Source organism: Pleurodeles waltl, chromosome 10 (assembly GCF_031143425.1).
Source record: "Pleurodeles waltl isolate 20211129_DDA chromosome 10, aPleWal1.hap1.20221129, whole genome shotgun sequence".
Lineage (NCBI taxonomy): Eukaryota > Metazoa > Chordata > Amphibia > Caudata > Salamandridae > Pleurodeles > Pleurodeles waltl.
In genome coordinates, this window is record NC_090449.1 from 491988660 (window position 1) to 492013334 (window position 24675).

The following is a 24675-nucleotide window of genomic DNA, read 5'->3' on the forward strand; positions in this document are numbered from 1 at the left end:
CTGTTCGCCACAAACCAAAACGAAAAAATGCCAAAAATTACGTCCAGGTACCCACACCCTCAGTCCAAGGCTCTATGGATCAACTGGTCGGGGATATTTGCTTACACTTTTCCCCCTCTCCCACTCATTCCATTTCTAGTCAACAAACTACGTCAAAACAAACTCAAACTAGTACTTATAGCACCAATGTGGGCACGCCAACCATGGTACACCACACTGTTGGACCTCTCAGTAGTACCTCACGTCAAGCTTCCAAACAGACCAGATCTGTTAACGCAACACAAATAGCAGATCAGACACCCCAATCCAGCAATGCTCAATCTAGCAATCTGGCTTCTGAAATTTTAGAGTTTGGCTAACTGAATCTTCCAAACGAGTGTATGGAAGTCATTAAACAGGCAAGAAAACCTACCACCAGGCAGTGTTATGCTAACAAATGGAAAATATTTGTTTTCTACTGCCAAGCAAAACACATCACACCTTTGGATGCGTCCATACAAGACACCATAGGTTATTTACTACACCTACAAAAAGCAAATCTAGCTTTTTCATCCATCAAAATACACCTCACTGCAATTTCGGCTTATTTGCAAAATAAACAGACAAAATCCCTGTTTAGGATACCAGTCATTAAAGCCTTCATGGAAGGCCTAAAACGAATCATACCTCCAAGAACTCCAGGTGCCCTCGTGGAATCTTAATATTGTACTTACACGACTCATGGGTCCACCATTTGAACCCATGCACTCTTGTCCGATCCAATTCTTAACTTGGAAAGTGACATTTTTAGTAGCAATCACTTCATTACGAAGAGTTAGTGAAATACAGGCTTTCACTACTGAAGAACCCTTTATACAAGTACACAAACATAAAGTTGTTCTCCGCACAAACCCAAAATTTCTACTAAAGTCATTTCACCGTTTCACTTAAACCAGACAGTGGAACTCCCAGTCTTCTTCCCACAGCCAGACTCAGTGGCAGAAAGAGCACTGCATACATTAGATATAAAAAGAGCTCTAATGTATTACATCGACAGAACAAAAGCATTTTGTAAAACTAAACAGTTGTTCATCGCATTCCAGAAACCCCATACTGGTAACCCTATATCCAAACAAGGCATAGCCAGATGGATAGTGAAATGTATACAAACTTGTTGCCTGAAAGCTAAAAGGCAACTACTCAGTACACCAAAGTCACACTCCACTAGAAAAAAGGAGCAACAATGGCCTTTCTAGGAAACATACCAATGACAGAGATTTGCAAGGCAGCCTCTTGGTCCACACCTCATACTTTTACCAAGCATTACTGTGTAGATATGTTAGCAACACAACAAGCCACAGTAGGACAGGCTGTACTAAGAACATTATTTCAAACAGCTTCAACTCCTACAGGCTGACCACCGCTTTGGGGAGGATTACTGCTTTGTAGTCTATGCACAGCATGTGTATTTGCAGCTACACATGCCACCGAACGGAAAATGTCACTTACCCAGTGTGCATCTGTTCGTGGCATGTTCTGCTGCACATTCACATGCACCCTCCCTCCTCCCTGGGAGCCTGTAGCCGTTTAAGTTGTAATTAGAAATTGTACATATGTATATAAATATTCCTTGACTTAAACTTTGTACATACATTTCTATCCCATTGCATGGACATCTTTCTATTCTCACTCTATCACTCCTACCTTACCCTCTGCGGGAAAACAATCTAAGATGGAGTCGATGCCCATGTGCAATGGAGCCGAAAAGGAGGAGCCACTCGGTCCCGTGACTCGAAATACTTCTTCGAAGCAAAACAACTTGTATCACTCCGAGCCCAACACTAGATGGCAGGAACTGTGCATAGCATGTGAATCTGCAGCGGAATATGCCACGAACAGATGTACACTGGTTAACTGACATTTTCCATATATATATCTATAGATACAAGGAGTTGCACAAAAAGGTTAAGTTGCAAGGAAGCAGAAAGGCAAACTATCCTCCCAGACATATGACATCACCGCCCATCCCTACCCTCAGTACACAATCTTTACCCTTCCTTGAACACACACCCCTACTATCCTTCATTCCAACCACGCAACACTTACACATCAATCCTAATCACCCATACTGCTCCCTGCCAGTCCACCTTACCCACCCATTTCCTGTCACCCCATTTACCCTTGCAATGGACACCTGCCTACCTCTTTTTCCCCATCTTGCTTAGCAAAGCCAGTCCCCCGACTCACCTGAATTCCCACCCACCTCCAGAAACCTATTTCGATGCACTCATACCTCCAGATTTGCATCCTGTGCCTGCAGAACATGAGTAAATCATTAATATATCACTCAAGAACAACCCCACTCACTGTGAAAGGCAGTCAGGCGTTATATTGTAGCATTAGGCAGCGTGCTGGCCATCTGAACTAAGACAGCTTCCAAAATGACTCAGCAAACCAACTCCCCATACACACTAATCGTGTATTATTTTGCTTCTGTCTTCTTATCCCTCCCCTGCCCATGAAATAGCCCATTTGTGTTCACTCTTTACGAACCCCCTTCATGACAGTCACTCTTAGGATTTACAAAACTTTACCTCTCCACCCGATAAACATTGTTGTTAGCTAAAAAAACCCAAATGTTTCCATTTGCACATCCATTGCAGACCCCAAACTCATCAGTGTTCTCACTCCCTATCCACTGCAGGCTTCCTTGTTATCACAAGCCTCTACCATCTCATGAAAGACAAGCGACCCCCGGTGACTGCCCCATTATCACAAGCCGCTACCCACCTAACAAAAAGCAAGCATGGGCTAAGCAAAGGCTAGACCTAATGCATGAAATGACTTTGATCTAAATTGGTTACCTCCCACTCACTTTCCTCAACCTTGACCACCTGACTATATTTAGTGCACCTCGTTGCCTTGTTTCGTCTTGCCTACTCCACAGTCTCCATACCATAGACTAAAAACCCTTGCTTACCAAACTGACCATCCCTATCCACATTTGGACACCCTCAAGCCTGACACCCTTTCCTTACATTGTGTGATAGACAAGCCTCTGTTTTTGCACACTGTTTACAAAAGTATCATTACGCTTAACTGATTCATGTTGACTCACCTTCCATTATTTATGGCTATCTCTCCTTTTTTCAACCTCTTGAATCTGCACATTTAGCAAGATGCCTAAGTGAGTTAAATGCTCATGTGAGACCAACACACTGTGAGTTTATATGTAGGCTGCCCGAATAGGGCAATTCTCAACTAAGCCAACCTTGTAATCCCCCAACACTGAAGAGTCTAGTCTACCCCCACACAGCCTTGGCTACAATCCCACATACACATATCTGCTACTGAAGCACCCCAACTAATGGGGGCAATATCTTACACACCCTCTTGAAATCTATCCCCACAAAATGCTTAATAAAGTAACATCATGTGCCCGTGAATTTATCATTCTACATGCCTCCATCTTGCAGAATGTATTATTCTCCTTCATTGATATATCACTGGGACACAAACATGCCCCACCTTCACAGACTTATGCACCAAGTAATTCACCAGCATCATCCCTGATCAATCACTTTATCACAACTGGGTTCAGTAAGGTGTGACCATAGAGTAGGAACCAGAGATGCACAAAAAATGCTTAAGACTGTGACTAATACTTGTATGATTCAGAAAAATAATATAACAGTCCCTACTGAGCATTCCTCAAGGAAGACTTACAACTGCCTTCCTTCTTACCTCCAAGACGAACTCCACGCAACAGGAGGCAAAAGATCTGCAAGTCAAAACCATCCTCTTCAAAATTTCTGCAACAAGGAAAAGCAAAACAACTAAATAAGCTTTCTGCTGTCTGGCTTCTAGGCAATAAAACCTAATTCCTAGTAAGCTCAGAATGAAGCTGAATCGCCTGTTGTTCTTGAAAAAACATACAACTCATCTACTCCATTTTCCGATCTTGTATGTCTTCTGGTATAGACTGCCTCTTCTGTTCTAATCCTAGATTCCCCTTCCCTTCTCAAATCCCTTCTTAACTATTACTTGTTGTTTGCATTTCCATCTTGTTCTATTTCAAGTGCTCCATTGCCCTTGTGATTACGCCTGTGCTATGTGAATAGCTAAAATATATAAACTAAAGACAACTCAGCAATACTCACATGGGTTAAATGGACGGGCAAAGACCTGATCCCATCTTAGGAAACTCTACAACCAGCAGACAACATTGATGACACTCACAGTGGAATCAATAGGAATTCCCCCCTTTACCCACTTTTACAGAGCCCTCTTCTTTAGGAAAGCTGACAGGCCAAAAACAAAAGACTGCACACTGAGAAACCTTCCACACAAACAGCATCATGAATCCAACAAATTGATAATACTGCCCTATACAAAAACGGTGTAAACAGAATAAAATATTCCCAGCTATTTGTTTATCCTGCAAGTAGTACCATGTTTAGGAAATACCGGAAAAGACTGAGGGTGAGCAAACTGAATTTTAAATGATAGTGTCGGTTGATGAGTGGGTGGGGGGGTGGGGGCAATGTCAGTTGGCTAATATGTTGTGCCTTTCATGTGCTGGATGTGAGCATATTCTAGATGAAAAACATCTTTAATCTTTCCCTTTCTCAGGTTTTCAGATTCCAAAGCCAGAAGTTGTGTCCCAAATTGAAAGGGGGGAGGAACCCTGTCCACGTGCTGCCAAACGAAGGAAAACCAGTGAATCCTACCAGGAGCTGCTTGAGATTACTGCCAAGGGTAAGGTTTCTTCATTCAAAGGAAAAGCTCAAGCACAGTACCTTGTTCTCTGTACTCACAGTCCCTAAAAATTTAAAGGTTAGCACTTTGAGACCACTGACTGTGGTTTACTGGCACAGTGCTGAGATTAGGCAAGTATGCCTGAAGCAACCAATGGACTCCTATGATCTCTACAGTGGAGCATACCAGTGGCAAGTATTGTATATCTTTTTTGACTGTAGCCAAGACAGACACCACTTAGTGTGGCTGTTCAGGCACTGGTGTTTTTAAATTTATTTAGACATGTCTTTGGCAGGCAAGTCAAGGAGGCAACCATTGAGGCTGCCAGAATCCTAAATGTAACATCATTTTAGATAATGATCTTAGGCAAAGGGACACCTCTTCCCCTTGGAAGCTAATTTCACATTTTTCAGTGCTTCCCATTACTTTCAAAGGGGAACATCAATGTTCTTCCAAGGATATGAAGGTGTCCTTTCATTCAAGCATTTGAAAGCCAAGCATGTGATTTCAAACCAAAATATATAGTTCACTGGAAGTTCACAAAGGGCAAAAGCATCAGAACCATGATAACTCCTTTTTATTCTTAGTGTTTTTAAGCCACTGTCACACAAGCTGAAGTTGTCCATAGATTGTGATTGTGAAAACACAAGGAATCCAATCTACAGACACCAAAGTCATAACCAGGCTATGAACGCCTTCCTAACCACGCTGGTAGTATACCAATTCCATTGAAGATTCCTCTGCAACAATGGGGTGGTCTTCTTAATATATCATCAGATCTTTTTCATTAAAAAAAACAGGCAACACGTTTCATTTCAATAATAACATGCAGTCCTTCATACTAAAACCAAGCAAGTTCAGATTAAGAGGAAAAGTCCAAGCTTGTACTTGCTTACTACCCAAAAAGATATTTTTCATGTCCATAAAATTATGTAAGTTCAGTATTCCATACACAGTATTCAAAGTTATAAGTTGGGTTATAATAATCATGTGTCTAACTGACTCCTTTTCAGTGGGCATGCCAATTCAGAGTTTTCAGTAACACCACAAAAAAACTTCTAATTTTCTGAAATTTATGACCATTAACTGAGATGTTAGATAATTCGTCCTGCAATGTGTACTCTTAATACAGGTCTCAAATCAAAATAGTCCTCATGCTTCATCTTAAGGAATTCATCTGTAACTTCCACAATAGCTCTTAAAATCATGAAATACTTGTCTTTTTAAAATGCAGAAGTATGCTCGCCAGTCAGCTGTCCCTGGCATTCTATTATGAATTTAAGTGGCATGAATAAATGTTATTTCCCATAGGCAGTCAATAAACAGGATGACAACCATTGCCAGAAGTCTCAAATTCTTGTGTTTTTTCCCCTTACCATTAATCTATACTGATACAGCTCTACCTTAGCAGAAATGCAAAAAAGCTCTATACAAGAGTCTAGTATAAAGTAAAAGGAACTAGATAGTGACATTGGGTCTCCCTTACTTAGTTGTTTGGTGTCTGAATGATGTGGTTACGTAAGATGAGATGTTGCTTGAAGATATGTGTCCTAAGGTTTTATTTTCTTCATGTTTTCTTCCCGAATGGCAGGCAGATGGTTGCTTGTCTTTTCAGACTGGGGTTGGAGTTAAATCTGCTTGGCAGCATCAGGCCTTATATTTTGCCTGTCTTCATAGCACTTTCTAGCTTATCGATGTTGCTGCTTAAGTGGTCTGTAGTCCACATAAATTCAGTTTTTTGCTTTCAAGATAAAATGATGCTAGAGTTCACTGCCTGTTCTTGAAGAAAGGGACTATGATATTGCCTGGTCTTCTTCATCAGTATTGAAGTATCTTAATGAGTCCAGTAGCATGAGGAGACTCCTCATTAATGCCCAGGAATTGGAGTGGCTCAGTGATCGCTTTCATAATCACTATCTCTGTTAGTCCTACATGAATCCTGATGGATGGTGCTTGAGGAAGATATTGTGCTTTATATTTACATGCAGTTTGGTTGTGTTAGCCCTCTCAAGTATATTACCCAGGAATAGCAGGTGAGTGATGAGCAGTAGTTTGATTAAAACCCAAACTATGGTACTAGGCACTCATGCTAAAATCTAAAGTCTTGAATATGGGATAATGAGGCTACTTATTATAACACCTATTGTGAACATATCTGTCTATTTAAATGCTGTCTCCTTTGCACAACTAATATATGTGAATTATGTTAGCTTGCTCTGTGAATATCTTAATTGTTTTTAAGTTCAGGCACCCATTTTTGCTTGGACCACAGGGTACGTTAGTACCTGGTCACTATTAATATACGCTTTACCTACTCAGTCACTTTTTATTGTCAGTGAGTTCTAGGGGCTAAACAGATGTCAGGAGATCTAAATTCAGAATGTCAATGCTCCTGTCATATCCTGGCTTTAAAGTTCTTCCTTGCTTTTTGTGGAATACTGATTAAATTGCAAAACTCTGCTTATGCATGAAGCTTAGTGAGCAAAGTGTGGACCTAATTTAAAAGTTTGGTTCAGCGTTACATCCTAGCCAGGAATTTCAAATGAGCTTCTACCCAGTTAATCCAACTGCAATCCTTCTTAAAATTCCAACATGGAGACAGATACTTGGAGGGTAGAACCCCCAAAATCTCTTGAACTCCATTAAGACCACAGCTTTGCTTCATTTCAGATTACCTTCAAATTGAGAAATTCTTAGTATTTAGTTATTCAGCAGACCTTTGTCAGACCTTGCCCACACCAGTGGGAGTGACCTCAGAATGCTGATCAGTTCCCACAATAGGCTGCTCTCTACCCCCATATATACTGTCAATCCGTTTCATCTCATTTCTTTGTGCACTGAAGTTACAAAGGCAAACCATTGTGCTGTACAAAACTTCTAAATACATTAGAATAACTCGACCTTCAGACCAGAATTATGAAACGGACACAAATGTAGCAGCTACTATGTACTGTTACTTTTTTATGCAGATCTGTCTTGGGAAGACACAATCCACTATGATAACATTGAATCACTCAAAATGTTGATATGTGACCAAATGTAATCATATTTGCTGGAAGAGCATTGGAAATGAACACAGTGTAATTGTAATGTAGCTTTGTAAGGAGATTAATTTGTTAGACCTCAGCAACAGAAAAGAAGTGAGCATAACATTATCTCTCTTACTGTTACCTACTGTTAGAACCAAGGGAAACTTGTTAACTGAGATCTTTCAACCAGGTCTGCCTTTGTCTGTATCATTATTGCCATTCCACAAAACTCTTATGGATATCTTTATGGCCTCTTTGGTCAAGCTGTGCTCTGGCCTTCGGGTCATTCGACCAGTTGCCAGGTGACATAGGCCAACCCCTGGAGATCCTGATTTTCTAACTAAGCTTGAAAGCCTGGTCGTACAGGTGTTGATAAGTAAAGTCTCTCCTAATGATTATCTGACCAATCCTCTGGCTATAGAATTGAAACATATTGATGCTTTTGGTAAGAGATTTTTCTCTTCAGCCTTTTTGCTCTTAAAATCCTTCTGAGCAGGTACACCTGTGCTTTATTGCACATGGCCAGCAAAATCTTTCCTGATGTCCCAGAAGACCTGAGCACCTTGCTGGCGCAAACAATGCATGATGGCTAAGACATGGCAGAAGTATGACTTGCATGCTGGTTTGGACACCCTAGACTTTGTTAGCATGGTTGTTGGCACCAGTATAGTGCTTAGAAAGCAGTTCCACCAACAGTTTAACATGTTTACAACACCAGCCTTCCCACCACATGCAGCAGCTTTCCAGTCTTTTTTGGGCAGATGTTGTGAGGTGCTGAGGCTATTCACACCAGCAGGGGCAGCTCTCCTCTGCACATTCTTCTCTAGCTGTACTGCCTGCCAAGCAGTTTTATGTTGCCTTTGCAGACCCATGTTCAGCCTGTAGGTGGCAGGAAACATAATTTCCTACCCAGTTGAAGAACCATTATTTCTGATATTTTCCCTCACCCTGTGTCTCCCTCCACATCAGAATGACTCTCAGCGGACCATTCTGCAATCTTGTTGCAAGATGTTGACCTTCTGCTGGCCAAGGGTTCAAGCTTTAGAGACTCCTACTGAAGTAGAAAGAGGCCTCAGTCCCTTGCCAGACCTCTGTCCACTGAATGTTTTTCTTCTGCAATACAAATTGAGTATGCTTACCTTGTCCCACATTCCTTATGCTCTGGACCCAGGAGACTTTCACTTTACTGTACTTCCCTTCTGCCTTACCGCAGCCCCTCAGGTGTTCACGAAAGTGATGGTTGTCATTGCCCAACTTTTGGAGGGGATGATATATTGGTTTCCATATATCAGTGACTGGCTGCTCAAGGCGGCCTTGCTGCAGTCAGTTGTAGACCACCTCTGGATGAATTACTGACATATTTGGGGTTTTCTATCGGTGAGCTAAAGTCCCACCTGTGCCCCCGCAGTGGATTCCCTTTCTTTGGGTTGTCCTGAACACAGTTTTGTTCAAAGCCTTTCCACTGCCTCAGCGAGTCGTGGACATTCAGGATATGATCCTAATGTTTCTAGCTCAACCCTGAGTCTCATTGAGGATGGCTGTGAGACTTCTTGGACTCTTAGCCTTGTGCATCTTCCTAGTTCTTAACGTCAGGTGGCCAATGCGGGTGCTGCAATTCAACTTCAGTTTTCAGTGGACCAAGCATCAGGGCTGGTTCTTTGGCTCCGATCTAGCGTAAGATGTATCAGGATCTTCTGTAGTGACAAACACCAACCTGACCTGCAGCAGGCTACTCTTCTTCCTCACCTAGACTTACTGGTTGTGGCAGACATGTCATTGCTGGGCTGGGGTTTGGGGGTCACCTGAAAGAGGTGGAGATTAGATGGCTGTATTCTTCTGTGGAGTGCCAGCTATACATTAACCCCCGCCCCCAAAAGCCTTCTTGGTGTCCAATAAACGGGATGCTGGTAAAGGTCTTCACAGACAAAATAACAACCATAACTTCCTGCAACAATCAGGGTCGAGTGGGTTCCTGGGTCCTGTGCTGAAAGGCCCTACTCTTATGGAAGTGGCTGACCCAGAAGAGCATCTTTCTCATAGCCAACCATGTAGCAGGGTCTCTGAATGCCAGAGCAAACGAGCAGAAGAGATGTCAGCTGGTGGATCTCGGATAGCCTCTCCACCGAGGTAGCATGGAACATCTGGTCTTAGTAGGATCTGGTTGCCACTGGCCAGAATGTGCAGCATCACCTTTACTGCACCCGTGAGTTTCGTCCAGGAAAGTCACTAAGAAACGGATTCCAACTGTGACGGGACACGGGTCTGTGATGGGGGCGTGGGAGGGGCAATACCCTGGCCCTTCCCCTCTACTTATGCACCACAAGATGCCCCTTTGTTCTTTTTCCAGAACTGGGATGCCTGTCCCTTTAAGGCTTCTGCAACCAGACAGGAGGAGGGCTGGCATGAACTAGGCTCTGATGGGACGGAGAGTAGGAAAGTACCATCTTGCCTGGCATGTTACCCCCATATTTCACTGTATATATGTTGTTTTAGTTGTATGTGTCACTGGGATCCTGCCAGCCAGAGCCCCAGTGCTCATAAGTGTGCCCTGTATGTGTTACCTGTGTAATGACTAACTGTCTCACTGAGGCTCTGCTATCCAGAACCTCAGTGGTTATGCTCTCTCATTTCTTTCCAAATTGTCACTAACAGGCTAGTGACCAATTTCACCAATTTACTTTGGCATACTGGAACACCCTTACAATTCCCTAGTATATGGTACTGAGGTACCCAGGGTATTGGGGTTCCAGGAGATCCCTATGGGCTGCAGCATTTCTTTTGCCACCCATAGGGAGCTCTGGCAATTCTTACACAGGCCTGCCTTTGCAGCCTGAGTGAAATAACGTCCACGTTATTTCACAGCCATTTACCACTGCACTTAAGTAACTTAGAAGTCACCTATATGTCTAACCTTTACCTGGTAAAGGTTGGGTGCTAAGTTACTTAGTGTGTGGGCACCCTGGCACTAGCCAAGGTGCCCCCACATTGTTCAGGGCAAATTCCCCGGACTTTGTGAGTGCGGGGACACCATTACACGCGTGCACTATACATATGTCACAACATATGTATAGCGTCACAATGGTAACTCCGAACATGGCCATGTAACATGTCTAAGATCATGGAATTGTCACCCCAATGCCATTCTGGCATTGGGGAGACAATTCCATTAACCCCCGAGTCTCTAGCTCAGACCCGGGTACTGCCAAACTACCTTTCCCGGGGTTTCACTGCAGCTGCTGCTGCTGCTGCCAACCCCTCAGACAGGTTTCTGCCCTCCTGGGGTCCAGCCAGGCTTGGCCCAGGAAGGCAGAACAAAGGACTTCCTCAGAGAGAGGGTGTTACACCCTCTCCCTTTGGAAAAAGGTGTTAGGGCTGGGGAGGAGTAGCCTCCCCCAGCCTGTGGAAATGCTTTCATGGGCACAGATGGTGCCCATTTCTGCATAAGCCAGTCTACACCGGTTCAGGGATCCCCCAGCCCTGCTCTGGCGCGAAACTGGACAAAGGAAAGGGGAGTGACCACTCCCCTGACCTGCACCTTCCCTGGGAGGTGCCCAGAGCTCCTCCAGTGTGCTCCAGACCTCTGCCATCTTGGAAACAGAGGTGCTGCTGGCACACTGGACTGCTCTGAGTGGCCAGGGCCAGCAGGTGACGTCAGAGACTCCTTCTGATAGGCTCCTTCAGGTGTTGCTAGCCTATCCTCTCTCCTAAGTAGCCAAACCTCCTTTTCTGGCTATTTAGGGTCTCTGCTTTGGGGAATTCTTTAGATAATGAATTCAAGAGCTCATCGGAGTTCCTCTGCATCTCTCTCTTCACCTTCTGCCAAGGAATCGACTGCTGACCGCGCTGGAAGCCTGCAAAACTGCAACAAAGTAGCAAAGACGACTACTGAGACCTTGTAACGCTGATCCTGCCGCCTTCTCGACTGTTTTCCTGGTGGTGCATCCTGTGGGGGTAGTCTGCCTCCTCTCTGCAATAGAAGCTCCGAAGAAATCTCCCGTGGGTCGACGGAATCTTCCCTCTGCAACCGCAGGCACCAAAGAACTGCATCACCGGTCCTCTGGGTCTCCTCTCAGCACGACGAGCGAGGTCCCTGGAACTCAGCAACTCTGTCCAAATGACTCCCACAGTCCAGTGACTCTTCAGTCCAAGTTTGGTGGAGGTAAGTCCTTTCCTCCCCACGCTAGACTGCATTGCTGGGAACCGCGTGTTTTGCAGCTACTCCGGCTCCTGTGCACTCTTCCAGGATTTCCTTTGTGCACAGCCAAGCCTGGGTCCCCGGCACTCTAACCTGCAGTGCTCGACCTCCTGAGTTGTCCTCCGGCGTCGTGGGACCCTCTCTTGTGACTTCGGGTGAGCTCCGGTTCACTCCACTTCGTAGTGCCAGTTCCGGCACTTCTGCGGGTGCTGCTTGCTTCTGAGTGGGCTCTTTGTCTTGCTGGGCGCCCCCTCTGTCTCCTCACGCAATTGGCGACATCCTGGTCCCTCCTGGGCCACAGCAGCATCCAAAAACCCTAACCGCGACCTTTGCAGCTAGCAAGCTTGTTTGCGGTCTTTCTGCACGGAAACACCTCTGCACGACTCTTCACGACGTGGGACATCCATCCTCCAAAGGGGAAGTCTCTAGCCCTTGTCGTTCTTGCAGAATCCACAGCTTCTACCATCCGGTGGCAGCTTCTTTGCACCCACAGCTGGCATTTCCTGGGCATCTGCCCACTCCCGACTTGATCGTGACTCTTGGACTTGGTCCCCTTGTTCCACAGGTACTCTCGTCTGGAAATCCATTGTTGTTGCATTGCTGGTGTTGGTCTTCCTTGCAGAATTCCCCTATCACGACTTCTGTGCTCTTTGGGGAACTTAGGTGCAATTTGCACCCACTTTTCAGGGTCTTGGGGTGGGCTATTTTTCTAACCCTCACTGTTTTCTTACAGTCCCAGCGACCCTCTACAAGGTCACATAGGTTTGGGGTCCATTCATGGTTCACATTCCACTTCTAGAGTATATGGTTTGTGTTGCCCCATCCCTATGTGCCCCCATTGCATTCTATTGTGACTATACATTGTTTGCACTGTTTTCTATTGCTATTACTGCATATTTTGGTATTGTGTACATATATCTTGTGTATATTTGCTATCCTCATACTGAGGGTACTCACTGAGATACTTTGGCATATTGTCATAAAAATAAAGTACCTTTATTTTTAGTATATCTGTGTATTGTGTTTTCTTATGATATTGTGCATATGACACTAGTGGTACTGTAGGAGCTTCACTCGTCTCCTAGTTCAGCCTAAGCTGCTCTGCTAAGCTACCTTTTCTATCAGCCTAAGCTGCTAGACACCCCTCTATTCTAATAAGGGATACCTGGACCTGGTGCAAGGTGTAAGTACCCCTTGGTACCCACTACAAACCGGGCCAGTCTCCTACACAGAGCCCTTTTCTTCCTGGCCTCCTAACGAATGAACCTGGAAGAGAAACACACTGATGGGACCGGGAGAGTCACGCTCCTCGAAAGGACGAACCCAGTGGGGGGAAGCAAGCTCGTATAGACGCCGAACTTTGAGGTACACCCCATCACTGCAAGTCCCCACTGAAGAGGAAATCGAGAAGTTGAAAGAAGACTAAAAGAAAAAGCCTGGAGGCCACCATTACCTAAAGCTGCCTCACCATGATCCAAGAGGAACGTGGCTAGCCCAAGTATGTGGGAGATTACTGGGGACAGCTTGGGTTTGGGAAATGATGGGACTGAGAATGCTAGGCCTACAGAGGGGTCACCAGTTTAAACCTCTAGTCCTCTGAGAAGTGGGTGGGGCAGGTGGCACACCTAGATTTGATTACTTACTTTAGTATGGCACACAGTGGTGGGATAGGAAGAAGTGGTTGTTTTCCCCCACAAGCCCTCCCTATTTCATACCAATGCTTAAAAGGATGAAAATACTTACCTGTGCCTTTTTCCTCTTCCGTCCGAGGTGCGCTTCGTCCTCTTCTTCTTAGGGTCATGAAGATTGGACCCTAAGAAGAAGAGAAGAGAAAAAGGATTATTACCACTCGTTATGTGAAATGCGATAAACAAAAATAAAGGAACCCCAAATAAAGGAAACACGACTTTCAACTACAACCTTAGATCATCTACCTGTACCCTTTCTGTATGTGACCGGGTCTCCTGTGTGTTTTCCTGGCACAGCATCTCCTCCCTAGAGCACTGAGAAAATTCAAGACAGCCCATTCCCAAGTCACCTTAACAGCCCTGAACTGGAGCAGGAAATCAAGTGTTTCTGATCAGATGCTCATTCGAGCTACTGAGCATGAGCGTTTGCACTCCAAATGGCTAGGTTTGTTGCCTGGTGTGGAGCTCATGATACCGATTTTCTGCATGTCAAAGCTTTTACTGTGGTGGTGTTGGTTTTATCGTTGAGCCAGTGCACAGCTGGACACTGAATGCTGATGCTCCAGATCCAAACAGTCTTTCTATGTGCCATCACCTATGCTCACCACATGAGTGAACTGCAGGTGCTTTTGGTGCAAAGGTTCCAGCGGCTCGACCATAAAAGGGCATTAAACATTTACATTGACACCCCACAAGGGGGCAGCTTGTGGATGACCAGTACTTTGTAGGATTTTATGCAGTAAAGAAGTGGAACATGGCGCACAGAATAACCTTGTCAAGACAGATAGCCCTGTGCATTAAAATCTACAATGCAGTGACCAAAAAGAAACCACCTGAATGTGTGTGTTCTCATTACACCAGGGCCAAGGAAGCTGTAACTGTATTAGTCATGGGGATGCCAGTTAAGTGACGTGAGTGTTGATACACTGTCACAAAACACTGTCTTGACAACCAGCCTGACGAAAGAGCCATATTGCCCACCAATCCTGCTAGACTTTCTGATCTGAGTCCACTTCTCTAACCCTCCACATTTGGGAGGTACTGCAATTGTTTCTATTCTTAAGGTGCAGATAATGTGATTAGAAGTATTAATCAGAAAAACAAGTTACTTACCTTTGATGATGCTCTTTCTGGTAGATACTTTATCTTACCATTTATACCTCTGTGCCCTCCAACCTCCTAGTTCTGTGAAGTGGACTCCTGGAAATTGTTATAGGGTTCCAAGTTACGTTGTGGTACACTGTCACCTGAAAGTTTTGTCCTAGTGCTCCTTGTCCAGGGCGAGGAAGGAGAAAGATTAAGAAACTGATGTCACTGCACAAGGGTGGCGCTTATAGCTGGTTTTGCTCCACCTCTGCTCCAGGGTGGAAAGAACAGTCACCGCAGAGCCGTCCATTGGCAGGTGACAGTGGAGCACTAATGAGAAATTCCCCCGATCCAGTGTGCCCCATGGGGACGTTCTTAAGGTGAAGAATCTGCAGTTAGATAGGACATCCTCTGTGTATTACTGAAGGGAATAAACTAGATCATTAGTTGAAAGGACACACATGTCCTCTTATTTGATTTTTGTTCTTCTTGGTTTGACCACAACAGGAACTCAGTACACCTTTTTGTGTGCAATCAGAAGATCAGCACAATGGACACACATAATTTCACCATTTCCACAGATAAATGTAAGTTTTGTGTAGAACTCTCAGAGTGTTAAAAGATGTAATCAGTCTGGCAGTAAAATTATTTTGATTTCTTACTGTGTATATTAATATCTTTGCCTTATTTATCATACAATGCTTTAAACTACATTTCTCTAATTGTATTTATTTGTAGATATAGGTTACATATGTCGTTTTCAGGGCCCCTTAATCATGCCTTTGGCACCCAACAGTTCTTCTTCGTTCAGAAAATTTTTCCATAATGAGTATTCTGCTTCAACCTATTATTGTGTGCCATATTAGCATGTGACTTTGTGCTGCCTCCTTGCGGAGTCTTCTACTGTAACAAACTTTGTGAAAAATCACCTGCTGTAGTGTAGGGTGTCAAATTCCTTCAAGGCCACGAGGAAACGTTTCAGATTCATTAAGGACAGCAGCAAATATTACGTTTTCCAATTCTAACAAATAGCAGCGTAAAAGAAGTCAAAAGCTGTTTAGCCCCGTCATGGTTTAAACTTTCTTGCTGTCATCCTCCTACGTTTTGCAGCAACAAGCTATACAAAGTTGTGGTTGACGCGGGAAACACATGGTTAGAACCTAAGTTTTCATTAAAAAGTGTGTATGTCATCCCATCCTCAGTAAATGTTATTCCAATTCCAGTGTACAAAATCAGACATCCTCTTACTCGAGATCAAGCAAAGCAGCGCAGTAACATTTACTGACTGATTCTTCTTCATGGTGCTATCATTAGAGAGCCATGCTAAATGAGGAATAAAATGGTATTTACAATCCACAATTATGGATATTGAGAACCTGATGGTTTGTACACATTGATACCCTTGACAGATTTACATAGCAATGGCTACTCACCACCTACATTCCTGCTGCTAGGGAATGTCCTGCAGAAATACCCAGTCTAAACGAATTACCTATTATATGGGCCAAATCCTTGTTAGCCACCTATGATGAAAGCCATGATTTATCTCCTTCCACACGAGCTTGAGATACCCTTCATCACCTTCTTCAGGTGTATTTATATCATTTGTTGGTTCCTGCAGCCCAAGCCTGCTATTTACAGAATGAAGACTACTGTGGCAATCCTTCGTCTTGCCACCTTCACTGGAAATCCTCCCAAGAAATTAGCAGAAATAACTTGTTCAGAACATCAGAAGTCTTAACCTGAGGACTGAGCAAGATCCTAAGCAGCTGTGGGAAGTGATTGAAAAATTCCAATAAAATTTCTGAAGCTCTGGAAGCCAAATTCAAAATTATCTGCACTGAGTGTTTCTTAATAGCTAATCTGAGATCTCAATAAAAGGAATCAATGCATATTAGTCTACATGCTGTCTTTGTGTAGAATGAATTCCATCTTCTGTGGATTTAGCTTCTAATTGAAGAAGTAGGTCAGTTAAGTTTTCAGTCTTGACATGGTCACTGTCTGTTTTTCAGTCTTGTTAATACAAATTGATCCAGCCCTTACTTGCCGCTCAGAAACTGAGTTCCTGTTGGCAATAATGTTGATTTCTCGTGCCTGCAAAAGTACCAGAATTTTTTGTTTTGGCCAGATGTCCTTCAGCAGTAACATACTGTCATACCTTCCATTGGGTATGGTGCGCATACCTAAAAGAACTGGCGATTTCATTCTAATCTTTTGCTTAAGGCATTGTGTATAAACAGAACTGGCTTTCTTACAATCTGTTCCCCATCCTGCCATTGTGCGTACACTCGCTGATAGCAATGGGTTTACCAAACTCACGTTTTGTCTCTCATGATACGAATGCTTATAGCAGTAGTTTTCTTCAACTGTAATACTTTTAAATATCTAGTTTCTAAAGCAATGGGAATAACTAGTGACTAAAGATACGGACTTCCTGCTAAATCCTTCTCCTGTGGTGCCTTGTGCCTACGTTAATGGGTTCACTGCAACTCAAATACATATTGAGTACTTTTCTAGGAGTCTAAAGCAATAGGCTATCTAGATTCACTCATATCCCATATGCATCCTTCATTTAGGATGCCGTTTGTTTAAAGATGAGGGTTTCTACAGCAGTGAATATTCTTCTTGTAGGGACCCACCATATGCAACACTGTCAATCAAGAGCCCCAATTGAATAAACATGCTTTATTTACTAAACAAGACAAAATATTCAGGACGCTCAAAAAGGCACTTGATTTCAACTCCAGTCCGATACGCGAAAACACGGTTAAGACAATAGGAATAAGCCTTCTTAACATTATCCTTGTGACTTTGTTTTTTAGTAGCAAACTTATATAAATAAAATTGTGCATTTTCTTAATTTGTTCACTGCCCCTCTGTAGTGCTTCAAAAACAATACTTTTGCCACAGTATCACTTTCGAAATACTTCAAGAGGCAGTCAGCACTTCAACATTAAATTGTCCTTCATTCACCATCAGCCTAAAAAACACCTGATCCTGGAGTAACCAAGGTCTTGAACGTAAGTGCTGGACTTGCCAGTAGTTGGGAATAAACAATAGAATTGTTCAGATGTTTTTTATTATTGACTGTTATCATCCTGACACCGAAATATGCCCTCATCACTACTACGATCTGCATGCCAATCAGAGTATGGACCCTCTTCCAGGTCGAGCTTGCAGACACGTGCACAAGATGAGCGAGCAAAGACAGGCTAAGCTTGTAAGTAACCATGAGCTCCACAAAAGGAGAGACATGACTGAGTCCAGAATAGTTCAAGGTGAAATGTAATATCACCCACTAGCAGGTCAGGGCCAGAGCATCTCAATCAGGTAAATGTAATTCTGCAGACACCTACCAGCAAAGTTACTTGCTTTGGTACATTAGCAAGACATAATGATGCTTCCCCACATACTGGAAACAAATTAAAATGGTGCTCAAATCACCATGTACATTTAGCATTCAATATAAAGCCACCTGTTATGTATGTTTAAAAAAACAAAAAAAACTTAAATGAGTAGGCGTGCAAGAAAATTGCTCTTTTTGAGACCAACGGCAGGGGTTTCATTAAAATAGAAAGACAATAACCTGATGAGTGTGGTTCCCAGCTAACTGAGGGGGGGAGAGTAGGTACACTTGCCACCTGCCTCTCTGAATCAAAACATTATCAGAAAAGGATTTGTTTAAATAAAATTCTTGCCCTTGGTGCCCCATATAAGGACTGGATTAGCCTTACTACCCTATCAGGAAAACCAGACCTATACAGGCCCTCTCAAAGAAATGACCAATTGACCTGGACAAATACCCTTGCTGCCTTTAGTGGTTATAACTGCCTATGGTGTCTCATGTTTCTGCCAGGTTGATTGCTCCTATCAAGTTATATGTCAAATTGTTCAAATGTCTTCCTCTTATGAAATCTTTTTGGTCCTCCTGTATTATCCCCTCGATTACTGCTGCTAATGTGGATGGTATAATTGAGGTCAATATTTTGTAATATATATTTAACAGTGATATTGGCCTGTGTGAGCCGCAAGCCTTTATGCTTTTATTATGCTTGAGTATTTGTGAGATGGTTGCCTCAAACCAGGACATGTCTTTTCATCACCACTTAATATGGAATTAAAAGTGTTTGTTAGCACTAGGTCCATACATTCTATTTTAGTTTTATAGCGCTCAGTTGGTATGCCATCGGATCCGGGGGGGGGAGGAGGGGGGGGTTCCCATTCTTGAGATTCCCTATGGCCTCCTTATCTCCATTTCTTTCCTTTTCTCTTCCAACTTTTCCCATTGGGTTTGGTGCAGTACTGGCAAGTTTTTGGCTGCCAACCATTCCTTAACCTTTTTGCTAGTAAACCTCAGCTCCTTCACATGCTAATTCTGCAAATCGTTCTGAAAAGTCCTCAGAATTTCCCCACTCTCAGACATTATCCCTCCTGCTTCAGTATAATGTATAGATTTTATGTAATTTCCTGCATGATCAGATCTTGATTTCCAAGCAAGCTGGTTTCCGCACTTCTCGCCATACTCAAAATGCTTAAGACTGTTTGCTTCCCACCTAGTTCTTTCTTTCGACTCTATCTGTATCTTAAAATCTATCTTGGCTTGTTCAGGTTCTCTGTCTTTTTTTCTGATTTTTCCCTGACCCTTTTATCACCTAATCCTCCATTTTCTTTATCTGATTTAGTAGTCTATAAACTTCTTGGCCGTTTGCTTCTGCTGCTCTTCTGGACCATTTAATTATTAACACTCCTAATAAGGCCTTGGAGGGCCGTATAATATCTAATGTGTAGCTTGACATACTTTGCTCAAGGAAAAACTCTGATTCTTACCTATTCCAGTCTGATGCGTACTGGCCCTGCAAAAGGCTGCAATCAATGTCCACCTTCTGAATGTCTGTTTCTGTTGAATTTTTTATTCCAGCCAAATTACTGCATGGTCCCATAACTGGATGGGGATATGTTTCTCAACTACTGCTTTTTCCCTGAAAGTGGGATCAATTAACCATTAAAAAATGCCTGAATTTACAGCTATGAAAAGTGTAACCTCTTTCCGTCCCTGCCCTCTCTCGCCATACATCATACAGACCTAAATTTGATATTATGTGCTTCAACGCTCTTGAACCTTTTGGAGAATTCATTTTTTATCTTACTGATGATCTAGCTAACTGTGCAGCTTGGCAATTTTAATCTTGGCTATAACCAGCCCTCCCTGCCCATCCTGCACAGAACCCTCTAACTTGTTATCACATTTTTTTCTAATAATAATTGCCACCCCTGATCATACCAGCTTGCTCCATCAACACCACATCCTAAATCCATCTCGCCATTTGGAACAAATGTATGCATTCCGTTTTTGTGAGGTGCATCTCTTGTAAAACTATTATTTGAGCCACGCACCCCCTAAGATGTTCCATGACCCACTTGTGCTTCCTTCACCCTTGTAGCTCACTAACATTCCATGTGATGAAACGTATTGTGGAGTTCCTTAAGGCCATGCCTATCCTGATTTACCCCACCTTTATAATTAATATCTGCATGCTCTAAAAAAAAATAAAAAAAAAAAGTCAATGAGGAGCATTTTTATTTGTTTTCTCCCCCCAGTGCTCCCCACCCTGTGCGCCCCTTCCATACTCCCCATCCTCCTCTGAGGAAACCCTCATTCTTCTGGATCAACATCTCTTTATGGCCATTCAAGACCCCCAACCACTGATTCCACAAAAGACCCATTTGATAGCCACCTTTATTTTTTCCGTTTCTTATATTTCTTTTCTTTTTCTTATATTTTATAACCTTATTTTCCCCCTCCACCCATACTATCTGAGGGAGCTGTACGTACTAAACTGACTGGTTGAAGTAAAGTGTCAGCAAAATATATGAGGTAGAAACATTATATATTACTTCTTCTTCTGTAGTTACAGCTCCTCCTCTACATATCTAAAATTATACATCTTGTTTTCTTTCGTTACTCTCAGAGTAGCTGGTAATTTCCTTTGGATTCTCGCACCCAACCGCGGATCTAGCTGGTAATTTCATTTGGATTCTCGCACCCAACCGCGGATCTCTTCCATCTTGTGTCTGAGGTCCAACTGCCTTTCCTCAGTTGCTCTGCCTATATCTGATTTAATCATGAAGAGGTAGCTGTTATACACAATCTGTGTTGTCTGTAATGCTTTAATCAAGGTCTTACCATTCACTAGATACTACTGCAAGTTTATTAGTATCCTTCTTGGCTTCTCTCTAGAAGGATTTCTCACAAAAGGGTCTCTGTAACCTCTTTGTATCTGCAGTTCAAAGTCTTTTTCACATGTACCCTTGAACAACCCATCTGTAATCATTGAGATCACAAATACTTTCTGGTCTCTCCCTTTCCTAGCTAAGCAGACACCTAATATTTTAAGATGATTCATCCTAACCTATCTAGCATCTTGTTGAACTTCTTGAGCTGGGCCTTCAATTACACTATATCTCATTAAGATTTCTGTACTTGTCGGAAAGCCCTTTCTAACCCCAGCTGCAAAAACAGCATATGTGCTGCCAAGTCATCTAGCTTTTCTAGCAATGTTCTGCAAACCTCCTTGATTTCTTTTTCATTATTCTGAGGTTAGGTTACAAACCTATCACAGGTCCCCATAGTTTGCTTCTGTATCGGGGATATCAGACTTGTTTCAGTTTCATCCTTTCTTTGCATCTCCTCACCTGATATTTCCACTTCAGAACTAGCTTCAGCATTCCTCCTGTCCTAATCCTCCCAAGTTATGGGCTGCTTCTCAGGAATAGCGAATCTGTTTAAGGTACCAGACTCCACCAGAGATGAGTCTGCTGCATGCCTGGGCCAGTTAGTTTGGTGTCCAATGCCTCTATATTCCTGACTGGTCTGCACCTTTGAATTCCTGATTGCTTAAACTTCTCCAACATGATTTCGGAGTACAAATGCAACAGTGGTGGTTTTGAGTTTGGCTCTAGAACTATAACTATTTTGCAGTTGCCTCTCCCTTTACCCAACTCTGATTCCTCTCTCCCCTTCTACGGCTTAACCTCTCTTTGAGGCTTTGATGACTTGGCTTTGAGGGCTCTAACTATAGATCTGCCATAAGTTAATCCTCCCTTGATCCCTGAAAGTCTCTCCCGCAGCACTAACATGAAAGTCCTCGAGGATCTCAGGTTGTGCCTATTTTCTTCTTTCCGAAAGGGGCATCCCTCCACCTTCTCATCACGTAGTGCTCTCTGCAAAGTCCCCAACCTTAACAAATCCACTCACTTGAATTGAAGTAGTAAGAGGTGTTGACTTCTGCCCCTTACTTGCAAGGACTAAGTCTTCCAACATCTATGAGGGTAGAGTGACACAGTGTGGTAAAAGCTTCTCCTGCCTACACACCTTTTCACTGCACTCCCTCTGCTCCTTGCTTGGGCACTTTTTGCGGGCTTTAGGAACTGGCCTGCACCTGTTGTGTCTCTGCCAGATGGCCCAAACGCTCAGGCTTCCCCTCTGCATCTCCCGTCGCAAGATGCTTCTTGTGGCAGCCCTTCAGTGTTGATGATGCAGACGAGCCCTACACCAATATGCTGCCCGCTCCTCAACCCACTTGGCCCCGCAACAGAGCTCTGATACAGGGCAGAGTCTACCCACACCGCCAGCAGTATATGCCAAGGTCATCTCACACTCCCCATGCTTGGGGTAAGTCCTACTTTGGGTCTACGAGAGCTAGTGATTCTGCGTGGTCCAGACAGACCAACTCAACCTGCTGCAATGTTTCTCCCCCTCATAAGAGTTGATTTTAGAACTTGTTCTTAGTAACATATATATTATTCTTTACAGAGCCAGATACCATGTTTTCCCGCATATAGGCTCTTAAGCCTGGTATTTTTTTTTTAACAATGTATGTTGCAATAATCTATATTTATGTAATATGAAGAGTGCATATGAGAGTAAAAGTTTTGGGGTGAAAAAATACATAACAAGTAGCAGTCCATGCTCGAAAAAATGGTGAGGCACGACAGATGTGATGCACACAAAACAAGATGAACCTAAGTAAAATACTCTGGGGCTAAAATGTGTTAAAAAAAAAAAAAAAAAAAAGTCAAATAGTTATATAAGAGAAAAATCACATAATATATTATTGTAATGTAGATAAAGGATTTGTGTGGGGAAGGCATTCTGAGTAATATGATTTATGGCGATGGATATAAACGTTCTATCCTATTGGTTATAGTTAAGGTGCAACACTTAGCAAAAGTTAAGTGTCAAGTCAGGTACCGAGGATGCCTCTTATTTCCATTATGGTGCATCACTGGAGTGCACTTTAAATAAGTAAATAGGACAGCATATACTGAATGAAGAAAGAATTAAGTCTTTACAATCCCAACACAAAGCGATGTTGCTTGGCCCATTGATAGACACCGTTATCTGGATAGAAGCATTTTGTGAAATTCAGGTTCCTTTTACCATATTATATTCTAGAAACGTATCTAATCACATACTGTGTCATGCATGCATGTCTAATTATGGTAGACTCCTATCTAGTTTAAAAAGAAAATGTTACTTACTTCGAGTCCTAGTTCTGCATCATAGGCATGCCTCCAGAAATATACTCGCCCACTCGCTGTGGCAAGTCAGTTTTTGTCAGGGCGAGCTATTTTAAGGCCTGCTGGTCGAGTTGACAGAGGTCAAATTGGCAAAGAACAGGTTTCTACTTACTCAAAAAGTGAATGAGCAATAAAGATGCCTTTAAATCTTGTTATTGTATCACATCTGCTGTGTGTTCAAAGATGGAAATCAAATGTCAGTTTATATCTTCTTAGAAATTGCAGCTTAATTTATCCTGGAGATTGTTTTTTTACAAAATCCTTAAACTTTGCAGCTAGAACAAAACGTAAAGTAAATCTCTCAATTGTGCCTGGGTACAGCCAGTGAAAAATGAAGGGTTGTAGTATAGATGTTTTTTTTCTCTTACACACCGTATTTAACCAGCTTGTAAATGAACTGTTAAAATTATTTGAAAAAAAAAAAATGTCTATAGCTAGGAAAACACTTTTTATAATTCTGAAGTGTGATGGAAATAAAAGTTGTATTAGGATCAAAACAAATGAAAACGTGTGATGTGCAAATGATAAATATTTGATGAACCTTGATTTCCAGACATTTTTTGTATGCTATATACTTTTATCAAGAAAACTGCATGTAATTTAGAAAGTTTGTGGCCATTACAATGGAAATGCACTGTCTGTAAATGACAGTGCACTGTGACCGTATGCTTTATTAATATATTGATCAAAAGTGAGTTTAACCCAGTGCTTTAAATGGGCCGGCACATCTCAAGAAAAAAGTAATATTTTCAATTGAAGAGTACAGGCACTTCTCAGAAACAAGCAGGTACTCTGGCACAGAGTACCTGCACTTTAATTTTTCCATTTCAAGCACTGGTGTAACCATGAAGTGAGAAACATCCCTGCCCTGATGGCAATGCTATTAGTAAACTAAGTCTGGGACCATGTGTGTACCCTATATGTGGGCTAGATTTATATTCTACGTGGAGCAAATGCCTAGTCAGTTAAATCAAACGAAAGAGTTTTTGTACAGCAGCCATGCTGAACTTACATATTTGAACATGCTCTCATATGTGATAATGAAGAAAAATATGACTTTGTGAAATAAAATATTTGCCTAGGATCAAATATTTTGAGACCAGATTATGGGTTAAGTGCATTACAGTTGATTAAATTATTCCACTCACTAGACCTGCAGGCCTAGTAACATTTTAAAGATTTTTCGAGACCTGATCATAGGTATTCTCACTGAGGTCAAAGTCTTTCCTGCAGGTGGGGCTACAGGTAAAATTTTCATTGTATATATAATAATTTCCTGACATTGAAGGTAGACACCCCACTATTGAACAGTTCGATGACGCCTCCAAAGTCTTTGACAGGTCAGCTTTAACTGCATTTG

At 42.6% G+C, this 24675-nt stretch overlaps 1 protein-coding gene across 1 annotated transcript in view; it reads left to right on the plus strand.

The window, feature by feature from the left end:
* LOC138261650 (uncharacterized) overlaps nt 1-24675 on the plus strand; it is a 174645-nt gene that overhangs the window by 119011 nt on the left and 30959 nt on the right. Inside the window, exon 3 of the mRNA XM_069210819.1 lies at nt 4612-4737. Within this exon, the coding sequence (XP_069066920.1) occupies nt 4612-4737 (126 nt within the window). The remainder of the gene's footprint in view (nt 1-4611; nt 4738-24675) is intronic.